Raw genomic sequence first — 15991 nt, 5'->3', positions numbered from 1 at the left:
CCAATGGTGGCGCTGGGTCAGGGTGGCCAGGGCGCGCATCTTCCCCCAGGCTATGGCCTGCACCTGGGTAAGATGCAGGACAGCTCCTGCCGCCTGGGTGATCTGATCGCATTTTACCTCGGTCAGACCCGTGCCGCCCGTCATTATCCCCGATACAAATCTAGCCAGCTGCGCGATGTTAGAAGCCGCAGCCAGCGACTGTGTACCAGCGATAAATGACTGGTCACCCCAATATGCCAATCGCCTAGCCGATCTTCCATGGAAAACCGGCTTGCATAATGGCTCCCACACCACATCCGGACAGAGGAGAGCGGCCATCGGCCTATCAAGCCGTGGCACGCTCTCTCTCATACCTTCGACCAACCCCGACACCCGCGTAACTGGTACGTAGGCGGGAGTAAGTCCCATGATGTGAGACACCGCCTGGCCCCGACGAACATAGGCCCCCATTGAGGGGAAAAATGGGTAGACAACGTCCACCCCTCTCACCGGGCGACGCTGCCAGAGATGACCTATGAGATCATCGGGGGCAGGAGCAGGCAATGGCTGCGGCAGCGGCATGCCGTTTGCAGCGGCAGCTACCGCCATGAGCTCGGGAAACAAAGCCCGCAGTTCCCCCTGCTGACTTTCCTCCACTGAACCCGCATCCCTCACATGCAGCAGGCTTCGACCGGTTGATGAGCCACAGTCTGATGTGGCTGATAGCAGGGCATCCTGCCGAAGAGGCCGAGGTGGTTCCCCGACATCCTCGAACAAGGCGCCCCAAGGAGACATTTCTCCCCCCTCCAGTGTTTCCTGGACGGGAGGGATACTCGCCTCCACAGGGCCTTCAAACAAGAATCCGTCCGACTCTTCCATGAAATCCTCAGTTTCCATCGGACATGCAGAGACCGACGCATCCTCGCTGGTCTCCAGCAATTCCCCAAACCCAGGCCGTTCGCGTCTGCAGGCCACCATCTTGCGACGTGAACGGGCAGACGCGAAAAGCTTGCGTCGCAAATCCTCCGGAACCAAAAGAACCGGCCGCTCAACAACGGACGATTCCCTGGAACCAGAGGAACCAGAGTCGAGATCAGGCCACCGCCGGGGCGACGGCACCGATGCACCGGCTCCTCGGAGAGGCAAACTATCCATCGGCTGTCTCCTGGGCTGGGCTGGCGACCACGAAAGTGGCAGCAGCCCCGCACCAGCACGCATGACAGAGGCGGGAATGGAGAACCGCTGGTGAAGAGTGGGTCTACTCTCCGAGGTAGACATTATGACTTAGCTTTTTCTTTTTGAATAGTTATGAGAGAAGAAAAAACTAAGCACAATGTAAACACGTCTCAACTCTTTTCAACTAACAACACGTCAAGCGGGGATCTACCGAAGGCACTCCTTGTGGTGAAAGCGAGAAGGAGGAGAGCAGATGGCCACACACCTGCTTATGAAGGTAAGCTAATGAGGGGTGTGGTCAGACGAATACTGGGATAAAGGTACATTGTGGAATTTTATTCAGTGCGTGTGCACGTGTGCGAGGACAGTGCATGAGTGACGCCGAGCGAGAGCCACTATGATGCAGAACCTCCTGTAGTGTGGTAGTGAAAGGTTAACCTTCTGTAGTGTGGTAGTGAAAGGTTAAACTTCTGTAGTGTGGTAGTGAAAGGTTAACCTTCTGTAGTGTGGTAGTGAAAGGTTAACCTCCTGTAGTGTGGTAGTGAAAGGTTAAACTTCTGTAGTGTGGTAGTGAAAGGTTACCCTCCTGTAGTGTGGTAGTGAAAGGTTAACCTCCTGTAGTGTGGTAGTGAAAGGTTAAACTTCTGTAGTGTGGTAGTGAAAGGTTAAACTTCTGTAGTGTGGTAGTGAAAGGTTAACCTTCTGTAGTGTGGTAGTGAAAGCGTTAAACTTCTGTAGTGTGGTAGTGAAAGCGTTAACGCTTTGTAGTGTGGTAGTGATAGTGTTAACCCTTTGTAGTGTGGTAGTGAAAGGGTTAACCTTCTGTAGTGTGGTAGTGAAAGGTTAACCTTCTGTAGTGTGGTAGTGAAATGTTAACCTCCTGTAGTGTGGTAGTGAAAGGTTAACCTTCTGTAGTGTGGTAGTGAAAGGTTAACCTTCTGTAGTGTGGTAGTGAAGGGTTAACCTCCTGTAGTGTGGTAGTGAAAGGTTAAACTTCTGTAGTGTGGTAGTGAAAGGTTAACCTCCTGTAGTGTGGTAGTGAAAGGTTAACCTCCTGTAGTGTGGTAGTGAAAGGTTAAACTTCTGTAGTGTGGTAGTGAAAGGTTAAACTTCTGTAGTGTGGTAGTGAAAGGTTAACCTTCTGTAGTGTGGTAGTGAAAGCATTAAACTTCTGTAGTGTGGTAGTGAAAGCGTTAACGCTTTGTAGTGTGGTAGTGATAGTGTTAACCCTTTGTAGTGTGGTAGTGAAAGGGTTAACCTTCTGTAGTGTGGTACTGTAGTGAAATGGTTAACCTTCTGTAGTGTGGTAGTGAAAGGGTTAATGACCAAATACCTTTTGAAGACCATCACAAACAACATCCTCTTACCTCAGTCTCCTTGCAGGTCACAAAGCTGAAGTTCTGAAGGGTTTCCACCAGAGCCAGTTTCATCATCTGTACAGCGAATCGCATGGCGATACAGTTCCTTGGTCCCGCTCCAAATGGTATGAAGGCATACGGGTCAATGTTGTCCTTGTTCTCTTTGCTGAACCTGAGCATGAAGTCAAACGTGGACTGTTTACATTTGATTAGATTAGATGATATCAGATTAGATTAGATTATATTCTATTAGTTTATATTCTATTAGTTTAGAATCTATTAGTTTAGATTCGATTATATTAGATTATATGAATTAATTTAGTTTAGTTTTGATATAGATAGAGTATCTACAGATGTGTAGAAGGACTATGTGCAGGTAAATACAGACAGGTGTGGATAGATATATGTGGTGAGAATATAAATATATATACGGTATATACCGCATTATTGTACATGCTATTATACAGAGCTATGGGTTATATGCAGGTGTACAAGTAAGTATATAGAGGGGCTATATGCAGTTATGTCAGACAAATATGTTGTAAATATAAAATTATAAATGTAAATATGCTGTATATCCAGCACTGTTGTACATGCTATCATACATTAACTGTGAACATAAATTAATGTGTGTGTAACAAGGTTGATACTCTTGGTGTAAACTCACTCCAAGTTAAATACCTCCACTTCACCGCACCATTGGATTATTTCAGGTGCTTTTGATACATTTGATCACCACTTGCTCTTAAAGAGATTAATATTGGTTTGGATAGAGGTGATTTGGTTTGGGGATTATTTGTCTGATTGGCAACAGCGTGTGAAGTCAGGTTCAGCCCAGAATTGTCGGTCCTGTCCTCTTTACTATTGATATAAATGTTTTATAATATTGTCTCTTCCTTGAATGATTGTAAAGCCCATTTGTACATGGATGATACTATTGTGTATTGTATTGCTGAATCTGTACAGTTGGCCATTGACAACCTACAACCTTTGTTTTTGAGAACCTATCTTATTCTTAGGCAATTTGTTTTGTTATTCTTATGCATGACTTGTTCTGTCTAAATGTTTAATGTGAGCGATTTGCAGTGTCAAATTTCCCTCGGGATAATAAAAATATTTCTATTCTATTCTATTCTATTAAGAACATATGTTCTACAAGAAAATCGTACAGAATTCACTTGTAATTGTATTCTGTGAAGTAGACAGGAGTTAGTGGGAGGGCAATTTGCATTCTCAGAGAGAAACTTGGGCTGGGGGGGGGGGGGGGTCCTGTTTATATAACAATGACAGTACTGACAGTGATGGAAATATATTAATTAAAAGTTAGCAAGGTAAACAAGTAAATGTTTTCTAGACATTGGGTGGGGTACATCAAAGTATTCTCTGAAGGAATTTGTACAATACAGCAGGAATACTTGATCTAGTTGCATGACAGCAAGGGTTAAAGTGATTAAACAAAAATCAAATGGTGCGTACGCACAGATATGTGCGTAACCCGTGCGTAACCCGTGCGTACGATAATTTCTAAGCAAAGTGTGGGACTTATCAATTTGAACGTGTGCTTGACTTTGTGCGTATATCTACGCACAGCTCAGACCGTGCGTACCTGGCGCCCGGTGGTAGAATATGAAGACTACAACGCGGAAATAAGCGTCCGTGCATTGGTTTCAACACTGGCGTGTTCTGTAGTATGACCCGTAATTCATTATAGTTCATTGTAAAATAGCGACAGTAGTGTAATTATGGTCAAACCCTATACATATAGCATTTGGAATAAGTCTTTCTTTCCGAATGAATGCAGCATGGTTTATATATAGGGTTATCGGAATACTATGGGGTGCACTGACTGGGCTCCGCAGGGAACTGTTTTCAGAGATAGCAGATAGGAATGAATGAATGAGTGAGGGGCAGTCTAATTGCAGAGAGAACATAAAAAATATTAACTAGAGTCCGCTATACCCGAGACACCTCCTTCATTTGTACCGCAATTTAAGACCGAAATTGGAGCGTGGAACAAAACGCACAAATGCCATCCCCATGCACATTCAAGTCAGTCTCCAGCCTCGGGTGTTTGGCCACCGGCACGGTCCATCGTGATATTGGAGATGGATCGAGCAATAGACTGTTACTACCACCCATGTAGCTGTCAAAGCTCCATCACAAATGCAGTTATGTGAATAGAAAGGTTCTTGTATATGCTCTCGTATTATTGTTTATATAGGCTACCTAATACCGACATCAAAATAGATTGTATGCCTCTACAAATCATATGTAGGTAGAACATTTACGGAAAATCCGTTGCGATTTTGAATGAAATTGACGGAGAACTTTAATCCCTGGGTATTAATCTAATGAAACGAAGAGAACGCAGTCATATTCCAGCATGGTTATTAATGATACCAATGGCAAACAGTGGTTAACGGTCTTTATTAGTGTTCGCGCTACCCAGACAGCAATGGTCTTTAGGAAGTTAATAGATATCATATCCGACTGTTTCCGACATCACCGTGTACACGTCTGTCAGCCTGTCACGTATTTCTCCCAGGCATTCGCTCGGCTTAGTCCACTTTTCCACAGTTCATGGGGGTGTTTCATTACCATATATGGTTAATTACGGGCGGTTCTATATGCAAATACGTAAAACCGTGCATGAGCGTGGAGCGTAGATCAAGTGATATTTATCAACACAGAGTAGGGGTGGACGGTATAAACGGTATACGGTATAAACGGTATGAATTTGCGCTACAGTATGGATTTTGACTATACCTTGTAACCGGTAGAGCAGCTCTAAAATAGCAATGACATCATGTAACCACAGCGCGACTATTTCACTTGCATTTGCCCCTAAAAATAGATAGAATTAGTCATAGATAATAGATATGTGCACGCAGTGGGCGTGTCAACACGCAATTGTCATTTCATAATAAACACAAGCAAACTAGCTCTTCCGCCCTGCGTTTGAAGGCTGTGTGACAACTTATCTCGCAAGTCGCGCAGTTTCTATGTGTAATGTAAACTCTGCGACAAGTCCAATGGTCTAACATGCTTTGCATCCTCGCCATTCTGGAATGCCCACGTCGCGCTAAAACCTTATGTAATGTTAACTGTCAATGTAGTAGTAGCCTCAGCAAGCTAACGTTAGCTGGCTCCAGTCCACTAGCAGCATGTCGAAGTAGTAGTAGCCTCAGAAAGCTAACGTTAGCTGGCTCCAGTCCACTAGCAGCATGTCGAAGTAGTAGTAGCCTCAGCAAGCTAACGTTAGCTGGCTCCAGTCCACTAGCAGCATGTCGAAGTAGTAGTAGCCTCAGCAAGCTAACGTTAGCTGGCTCCAGTCCGCTAGCAGCATGTCGATGTACCAGTAGCATCAGAAAGCTAACGTTAGCTGGCTCCAGTCCACTAGCAGCATGTCGATGTAGTAGTAGCCTCAGCAAGCTAACGTTAGCTGGCTCCAGTCCACTAGCAGCATGTCGAAGTAGTAGTAGCCTCAGCAAGCTAACGTTAGCTGGCTCCAGTCCACTAGCAGCATGCCGATGTAGTAGTAGCATCAGCAAGCTAACGTTAGCTGGCTCCAGTCCACTAGCAGCATGTCGAAGTAGTAGTAGCCTCAGCAAGCTAACGTTAGCTGGCTCCAGTCCACTAGCAGCATTTCGAAGTAGTAGTAGCATCAGCAAGCTAACGTTAGCTGGCTCCAGTCCACTAGCAGCATGTCGAAGTAGTAGTAGCATCAGCAAGCTAACGTTAGCTGGCTCCAGTCCACTAGCAGCATGTCGAAGTAGTAGTAGCATCAGCAAGCTAACGTTAGCTGGCTCCAGTAGCAGCCTCCTCCCTCCCTCTCTCTCTCTGCTAACAATCCTGATTCGATTCTTGAACCTATTTAATTAAAAAGGAAGATATTGATGGACATTAGCTATAGCTCAGCAGCTGTAACAGAATAACAGCTGCCATACCAGTGTTTACCCCTTCAGAAGAATTAAAACATTTTGTTATATATAAATGAATATACCGTGATATATACCGTTACCGTCTATGCTTAAAATTATACCGTGATATACATTTTTGACCATACCGTCCAGCCCTAACACAGAGTACTTGCAGGTGTGCGTGGGACACGTCTACGCATGTGTGATAAATCACAATTTTTCTGTACGTACACACATTCTAAATTCTGTGCTTAAGAACGAAAATAGAACACTTTCTAAGAATTGTTGATACATGAGGGCCCAGGACTATAGTACAAGATTGAGGCACTTGGAACAAAAAAAACAAAAAAAAGTACAATGTACAAAGTTAGAATGCAATGGAGATATGATGACTTGAGGCTGGAGTGAGTGACTAGTAACAATACTAACTGTGAATGGACTGAATCTGTTTAGAGTCACTGAAGAATAAGGAGAAATTAGAATGAGACTTTAATCTTCAACTGCAAATACATTGTTGTCATCTGTGGTCTCTGTTATATGTGAGTGTTTTCTCTGTGTGGATGTGTAACTTAAATTACTATGGCTCACATTAATATCACAGTGGAATCAAGGAGGGGGGGGGATTTACACAGCTCACTAGCAGGGATGTCTAAATAAATAAATTATATTTCTTTATGGGCCCAATGAAGTCAGGGCCTTTATGACCTTAGGTCACAGAAGGACAGCAGTGATCCTCTGTAAAAAGAAAAAAAAGTTAACTAGAGAGAGTCTCAGCAATGCCTAGGACATCGCAGGGTGGGGGGTTAACGCCAGGGACAGACCAGAGGCACGCGCAGGTTTCGTGCGAGAACAGCTCGCGTGGCCATCCACACGGAGTCCGACTTCAGAGCGGGCGGATTTACATTGGAACAGCTGTAAACGCCTAGTCTATATGCGAAGTCAGTCCCCGTTTGAAGATTTTTTAAAGATTTCCAGTTCCAGTGTTCTATTCTGTAATTGTCCATTTTGCATGTATAACCCGTTATTATCTCATTAATTAGAATGTTAGAATGAATTTTAGAATGATGAAAAAATCAGTGTGACTGTACTCCTGAAAAAGTATAGTATGGTTTATTTGTATTGGGAAAGATACAGACACTATATGTGTGGTAATAAGGCTATATGTGTGGTAATAATGCAGATATTGAGTGTATTTCTGTGAAAACGCATGTGGCGCATTCGGCCGGTGTGAACAGCGACGCCCGTTAACATGGGAGCGAAAGTGAAGCACTGATGACTCGCCCGCCTAATGCCTGCGTCCCGTGTTCGGTGTGTTCGTGCCGTAAGGGAAACTATTTATGCATCTGGGAGTGTCCGGCTAAGTGCCTAATCGCACAGTATGTGAATCCAATCATATACTGGAAACCATTTCGGAAATGTGTGAATTTATCCGTGGCAACAGAATGACATAGAGGGTGGCATGCATCATCTCTGCTTAAAAACACTTGATCCCAGCTCCCGTCGTTATTTGTCGCATGTCCTCCCCACCTCTCCTCCCGTTCGCCCTCTCCTCTGTCGGTCCTGCGTGACCAATAAAGTAAAAATGCTAAAAAAAAATAATAATAAAAAAAAAACACTTAAGCAAGGAATGGAATTCCAGACTTTCACTGACGCGGACCACTCTGGTGAAACACTGAGGGGATATGTGACAGAGTACTGTGGACTACTATGCAATAAGATATATTACAATTGCCTGGGTGTATTTAGTTGGGGGGTGGGGTGGGGGGACGGGGACGTTTGACTAAAACAAAGGAGGATATGGACAAGCCGTATACAAGTTATTAAGAAAAGGGTGAACAGATTTGACTGGAAGTGAACCATAAGTTTGGATAGATAGAATATACGTTGTGCATTATGTTTGCGGTTCGAGGTCAGACGCGAAATGCCTGCTAGTGACCACCGTTACAAGTGGTGCTGTGAACTCGTATGATATGGTTGAACCCAGCTCTCCGGCTGGGGTCGGTGTGGAGTGAGTTTTGAGAGGCATGTAAACCCACTGCTAAGTTAATCCCCCCGCCCCCCCCCACTTCGTCACCTGAATCGGATCCTTTTCAGGTGGTAGAATGGATAAGACTGTGGTGTTTAACATACGTGTAACATACATAGTTGTGGTGCGAGTAGAATGTTTGCATTTCGAGGCTGTCGGAAGACAGGTGCCGAGAGCAAAGTGACTGCTAATGCCTAGTGACACTGTTACATGTGCAGAACTGTTTTGGGATATATGTTTGATTATGTGCAAAATAAATCAACATTGTTTTTGTTTTTTTGGCACAGTGTCCCTGTCAAATTCAATTTAGTTAGTCGAGTTAGCTAAGTTTGGGTTACTTCCAAGAAAATCTATTCTTAGTCAGCCGTTGGGTTCAGTACTGTGTACCTCTCAGGTTTGAAGGCATCGGGCTCTGGCCAGAGAGTTGGGTCCCGGTGGAGAGTGTATACGGGCACCATGATCACAGTTCCTTTAGGGATGGTCACTCCGTTCACCTCCACAGAGGTCTTTGCAACTCTCTCCAGACGGTTAGCGATAGGGAACAGTCTCTGGGACTCATTGAGCACCATGTCTAGATACTCCATCTGCATCAGGTCTTCATAGGTCGGTCGAGACTAGCAGTGGGACGTAAAGGACACTATGTCATCGGTGGCTAGTGCAATACCAACTGCTAATGATGAATGGTGCATTCATATAACAGCTTTTATCCAAAGCGCTTTAAAAATTTCCCTCTCACATTCACCCATTCACTCACACATTCAAACACTGACGGCAGAGGCAACCATGCAATGTGCCAACCTGCTCATCGGGAGCAATTAGGGGTTTAAGTGTCTTGCTCAAGGACACTTCGACATGCAGCCCGGGAGGAGAAGGAATTGAACCGGGAACTTTCCGATTATCAGACGAGTGCTCTACCTCCCGAGCCACTGTCGCCCCCCCAATGATATCGGGACTCTAGGAGAAAGGAGAGATGTTGGTGAGCACAACAAAACATAGCGGCGTTACCTTGTCTGGAAGTGTCTGGTCGATCTCGTCCTGTAAGGCCCTCTGGATGTCAGGGTTGATCGCCAGGTTGTAGGCCAGGAAACACAGGGTGCTGCTGCTGGTCTCGTAACCGGCGAAGATGAAGATCATGGCCTGGGATAGGATCTCATGGTCGGTCAGCCCTGTCACACAACAACCACAGCACCACAGAGATTATACATTTGGTAAATGGTAAATGGAGTGCATTTCTATAGCAGTTTTTATCCAAAGCGCTTTACAATTTTGTTTCCTCACATTCACCCATTCACTCACACATTCACACACGGATGACGGAGGTGACCGTGCCAAGGTGCCGACCTGCTCATCGGGAGCAGTTAGGAGTTAAGTGTCTTGCTCAAGGACACTTCGACGGAATCGAAGCGGGAACCTTCAGATTATCAGACTACTACTGCTCTACCTCTTGAGCCACTGTCACCCCCCACATTTCACAAAGAGACCCAACCGAAATCAGGAGCCCTGAGAACACGAGTAAATCAGTCTGGACACTGTAGTTTTTCATTCATTCATTGTAGTTTTTTACTAGTGCTGGAATGGTATGCCACTTCACACTACTAAATATTCATACAAGTGCCATGTTTTTGATTGATATGTATGATGCTTGAGCATGAGCGATTTGGTGACCTGTCACAGCAACATGTAGGCCCACCCACTACCGTGAATATTCCTCTTTAGCTTACCTATTATAGCCCAGCAATATTTAGGTATGTATCAGACCATTGAATGGACATATACTTATTTATTTATCTATTTGTTTATTTGTCAGGGACAATGCAAAAAAAAACATTGTAGCAATTTACATTAACAATATACAGATCCATTGCATACATTAGGATTTCTAGCCATGGGTAATTTGCAACGCCTGTCCCTGGTTTGACTTTTCTACATAAAAGTGGTCATTACATATCATCATTACCAAAAGCACATTAGTTAAAATGAGCACATCATTAATAGTGACATTCTTTACATGATCATACAATAATTACAATAATCACATCACATTACAGTCATTTTACATATGTTGCTGATTCATGGCAATATATGTGTATTTGCATATGTTTATAGGTGTGTGTGTGTGTGTGTGTGTGTGTGTGTGTGTGTGTGTGTGTGTGTGTGTGTGTGTGTGTGTGTGTGTGTGTGTGTGTGTGTGTGCGTGCGTGTGTGTGTGTGTGTGTGTGTGTGTGTAGCCTTATGTATGTAGGGATGTTCGATATTGGCTTTTTTTACCGATACCGATATACCGATATTGTCCAACTCTTAATTTCTGATACCGATATCAACCGATATCAACCGATACCGATATATGCAGGGTTCCCCCCCCCCAAAAAAACGGAATAATTTCAGGTAATTGACATTACATATCTCTTGTCGTGGAATTAACACAACATTATGCATACTTTTGACAATAAATAAAATCTGAATTAGTTCTTACTTGCTTGCCTGGGAAAAATAAAGGTTAAATAAATGTAAAAAAAATAAACATTTTTTTTTTTTTTAAACCCGATACAGATCATTTCCGATATCACATTTTAATGCCAATATCGGCCGATAATATCGGTAGGCCGATAATATCGGACATCCCTAGTATGTATGTTTGTCTATGTGTGTCCATAAACCATGTACACAAAGAACATGATCTGGTTTCAGTTTTCCATCCGACTTCTTACCTTTCTGGGAGATGTCGCCCTTTTTGGCGCCCTGAGAGTCTACCATCAGCTGCATGAAGTCCACGCGGCTCTGTGGGGGAAAACAGTTGTGTAGTCTAGCTTTTTGCTGGGGGTACACTGTGATTATCGGGGTAGGTTCTAATAGTTCTCTAATAGTGCTCCATTCAGCTGTTAATCAGGCATTCATAGGAATGCATTGAGGCCAGCCACCAGTTATCAGTTGAATAGAGCCCTGTTGTCTACATACTATACCCAGTGTAACCATAGACTACACTACTGGGCAAAAACCACTGGATAGTAAGCTTTGATTTCCATAGAATCGGTGTTCCAGTGGAGTCTCACAAACAACCAATCTCCAATGAATAACAATCACAACCACAAGACGTGACGAGAATTACATTGTGTTCGCTCTCATCACGGTCCTCTTTGATCTTCTGCAAGAAGGCGTAGAAGAACTGCGTCACCCCGGCGGGGAAGAACGACACCTCCATCTTGTCAAAGAGCGGCGTCAGAAACGGAAACAGAACTGAGTCGGGGGAAAAAGAGAGAGAGAGGGATTGAGATTAGAGATCTCTCAATCTGTTTGCAGAGGATCCCTTAGGAGTAAAAGCTGTGGTTTCAGAGGTTTGCCGTGTTTGCCGTACCGACGAGAATCAGTATGGGGTTCATGAAGTTGAACTTCACCATCTTCTTGATGTTAGTAACGAAGGGATCGTTGGGATGGCTGATGGAGTCGATGTCCACGCTGAAGGAAGTGCTGGTCACCACGTCCATACTATAAGGTCCATAGACTCTGGAAGACAACCCCAACCACCACATGATTATCTTAACAAACAGTTAAGATAATGTTGTACCATGGTCTAGTAGTTGAACACGATTAGCCGAAGATATCCATTGTCTTCGCATAATCGTTAGACATTAAATACTTTGTTTCTCCATTAGATATCTATCCCTCAGAGTCAGAGTCAGAGATTTTATTTGCCATGTATGGACGAATCCACATTGGAATACAGGTACAGAGCAAACACTGTGTGTCTACAACTAATCCAATACAGGAGCAGAGTAGAAACAGTACAGAAAAAAGAAAAAAGAAATGTAAAAACACAGACAGTATAAAAGGTCAAATGCTAAAGTTGATATCAACATCCCCTAAAGTGCATAATATAGTAAAGTGCATAATGCATAGAGGCACAATTTACAGTAAAAGTGCATATAATCAAAGTGCGTGATGCACAGACACACAGAAACAGCACTTCCACAACCTGACTAATAACACACCAAAACAAAATAGGATAATATACAAATCTAGCTTTTGGAGTTATTCAGGCTGCGCACAGCACTGGGGAAGAAACTATTAGCAAACCGAGAGGTAGAGCATGTGATAGAGCGGTAACGTCTGCCCGAGGGGAGGGGGACAAAGAGGCCTGCGGCTGGGTGACCAGAGGGGTCGTTGATAATGCCAAACTCTTTCAGTTTCCTAAGAAAGACAAGACGTTGCTGGGACTTTTTAACAATGGTTCTGGTATTGGAGTGCCAGCTCAGGTCATTTGAAATAGTGACCCCAATAAATTTAAAACTGCTCACCATCTCCACCTCTGAGCCATTTATGGTAATGGGGAGATGGGATACCTTGCTGCGTCTAAAATTGATGACTTGCTCCTTGTTGTGAAGGGCCAGATTAAAGCTGAGAATCTACATTTGTTGTTTTATATACCTTGTATATTATTTATATATACACGTTATATCCCTTTAAGCCTGCGTTTGAATCCTAGTAATATTCGCTTTCCTTATTGGATAACGCTATCGGCGCCAGACCGCAAGCCCCCAAAGTCAGGTTCAAAGGCGAGTCCGGGCATGTCGCAACATGCCCGGAGACGGCGCATTGATTCGAGACGAGAACTGAGGTTCGGCACTAGATAGCCACTTAAGTATATATATGGCGGCAGGTGCGAACAGTAGCTGTTCGTTCATCCAGTCATGTAGTGAGAAGCAGTTCGTCTAGCAGAGCGTTGAGAACCACGTGCGAAGTGAATAGTAAAAGTGTCAGATTTAATGCAGTAACGTCAAGTTCGACTTAGCTTAATGTGAAGTAAAGAGTCGTTAATTATTGTGTATCGTGCCAACAGCAGTTCGTTCGTGTGCAGCATTACCCAGCAGTTCGTTCGTTTAGCTAGTGGACCTTAGCCAGTGCGCATGGATTAATACATTGGTGCCAGCACACGAGGAGGCCTAGTCGGAGAACCTACTGGACATGTGCACATGGAACCGACGGCGGCGATTGCAGAACCAGTATTGGTTGGATTATATTGATTGTGGAACGTACTACCTGGAGAAGAGCATCGTTAATCTCCACTGTCGTTTGGATTTAACCACCTTGAGGATCTACATTCGGGCTGGCCTCATGGACCGAGGCTAGCTGGCTATCATCATTGCTATCGTGCAATTGGATTACAGTTATTGCTTTTGATGCTGAGCTTTGGATTACAAGGACTGGATTCTGTACGTGAAACCCCTTCTTCTTCAATTGATCAGACTGAGTATCCGAACATTCCTCTCTCCTCCAGAGCTTACAACTCTGGGAGGAACCCCATTGTCTCCAGCGGTACCAGCGTTTCCCCCTCTAATTGCCATCCTACGCCAGGCGGCGTTAGCCTAGTACCCCATCGTAGGAATTATTCTATTCCCATTGACTTCTGCTACTGACTGACTTATGCATATTCTTCGCCATACAAGCGCGACCCTAATTCTCATATCTGTACATTTACTGCATAATAATAAATACCCTCAATGATATTTCTTTGTCAGTGCCGTGTTATTATGAGTGTCTGCCATATTTAGATGTACTGTCTGGCCAGTAATACTAAGTACATAACTAGCAGTGGTTTAATCTATCACAATCTTTAATACAGTCAGGGTTTTGTAACCCCTCAGTTACACTCCTTAGTTTTGGAAGCATTCAGGGTGAGGTTATTGGTCTCACTCCACCTAACTAGGTTCTGCACCTCTGATTTGTAAAATGACTCGTCATTTGAGTTTATACGCCCAATGACCGTGGTATCATCAGCGTACTTTACTATCAGATTGTTATCATAGGAAGCAGTACAGTCATGAGTGCAGAGAGAGAACAGTAAAGGGCTGAGAATGCAGCCTTGTGGCGAACCAGTACTTAAAACAATTTCATCAGACATATTGTTTCCAATCCTGACTCTTTGAGGTCTCAAATTAAAAAGCTAAGAATCCATTCACAGACAGCGTCACATACTGTAGACCAAGACACTGGAGTTTGTGGATCAGATTAGATGAAATAAGCGTATTAAAAGCAGAGCTATAATCGATAAAAAGCATTCTAACATAGGAGTTTTTCTTATCTAAGTGTTGATACACAGGATTAAGAGCTAAGGAAATAGCATCATCTACTGATCTATTTTTCTTGTAGGCGAACTGCCAGGGATCAAGACCCCAACCCCAACAATAAGAGATTTAATTTAATTTCAAACCTTTATTTAAAGGGGAACTATCTTACTATTTATTTCACTATTTGGGAGATTTTACACAATTCCTGTGAGTCTATGGAACACATCTGTAAGGTTAAAAAAAATACATTGTTTTGTATTTGTATTGATCTTTTTCCCCCTCCTTTTTCCTCAGTTTTTCTCCCATCCCAGTTAGTCGTTATGCCAATAAACAGAGAGTGGAGGCTATCACGTGCTTCCTCCGACACACGTGTAGCCAATCAACCGCTTCTTTTCACCTGGTAGCGCGGACTCTCACTGAGAGGGTGTAACGTGTGGAAGGATCACACTACCCCCCTTAGATCCTATTCTCGCTGAGCAGGCGCCCCGACCGAACTGTAGGAGTCGCTGTTTACAATGACCAGGACCCACCCACTGGCTTTCCCACCCCTAACACTGCCAATTGTGTTAGTATGAACGACCAGCCAAGCTGATAGCAATGCCGAGAGCTGGGCTCGAACCCAGCGTCTCCTGCATTGGTGGCGAGCGCCTTGCCCACTACACCACCTAGTCGCCCTTATTGTTTTGTATTTCTAATCAAGTACTGTAGAGCAGCAGTTTCTGCCCTTCAAGATTCCAAGCTGTTTTTGGCTGGGATCCGCCCATACTCGCAATACGCTTTGAGTGACAGTCACAGCCACTGGCAGATACCTTTTGGGGGAGAGAGAGAGATAGAGAGGGACTAATTAATTTAGCCACGGGGGGGGGGGGGGGGGGCATAATCCCAAATAACATGCTACTCAAAACTATTAATAGAGGCTCCTTTTAAAACACATTGGTTTTAACCAGCAGTAATACCAGCAGAGATGTTAAACTAATTGAAGTTTACTGAATGGGTTAGATGAGATTAGATTCAAATGCATTGTCATCATACAGCACAAGTACAGTACAACAAAAAGAGGTTTGGCATTTGGCAGAGTGCAAATGTAGCAGTAAAGTGTACCAGCAATTTACAAGGTACAGGTGGTTAAACTGGGTACAAAATATACAAATGAGTACTACTGAGTGTAGTGCTAATCGGATGTATGTACAGAGTGGTAGTATAAGATGTACAGTGATACAGGTATAAAGACAGTATGGTAGTAGTAGTCATACTGGTCAGCAGTGTAACTAGTAATTAAATCAAATCAAATGTATTTGTAAATTTGAGTAGTAAGAGTAGGATATGTACAGATATAGATATAGTATCTACAGATATGTAAAAGGACTATGTGCAGGTAAGTACAGACAGTTGTGGATAATATATATGCAGTGAGAATAAATATATATATACAGTATACAGCATTATTGTACATCATACAGAACAATGGGT

At 43.7% G+C, this 15991-nt stretch overlaps 1 protein-coding gene across 1 annotated transcript in view; it reads right to left on the bottom strand.

The window, feature by feature from the left end:
* LOC311244477 (cytochrome P450 3A30-like) overlaps window positions 1-15991 on the bottom strand; it is a 34559-nt gene that overhangs the window by 6480 nt on the left and 12088 nt on the right. Inside the window, exons 7-12 of the mRNA XM_084334015.1 lie at window positions 11812-11960; window positions 11566-11693; window positions 11168-11237; window positions 9465-9625; window positions 8847-9073; window positions 2523-2685 (exon numbers count right to left, since the gene is read on the bottom strand). Of these exons, the coding sequence (XP_084190141.1) occupies window positions 2523-2685; window positions 8847-9073; window positions 9465-9625; window positions 11168-11237; window positions 11566-11693; window positions 11812-11960 (898 nt within the window). The remainder of the gene's footprint in view (window positions 1-2522; window positions 2686-8846; window positions 9074-9464; window positions 9626-11167; window positions 11238-11565; window positions 11694-11811; window positions 11961-15991) is intronic.

Source organism: Notolepis coatsorum (assembly GCF_963971535.1).
Source record: "Notolepis coatsorum genome assembly, chromosome: 17".
NCBI classification, from domain to species: Eukaryota; Metazoa; Chordata; class Actinopteri; order Aulopiformes; family Paralepididae; genus Notolepis; species Notolepis coatsorum.
Note: the sequence above shows the minus strand (reverse complement) of the source record. Positions and strands in the feature narration are given on the sequence as shown.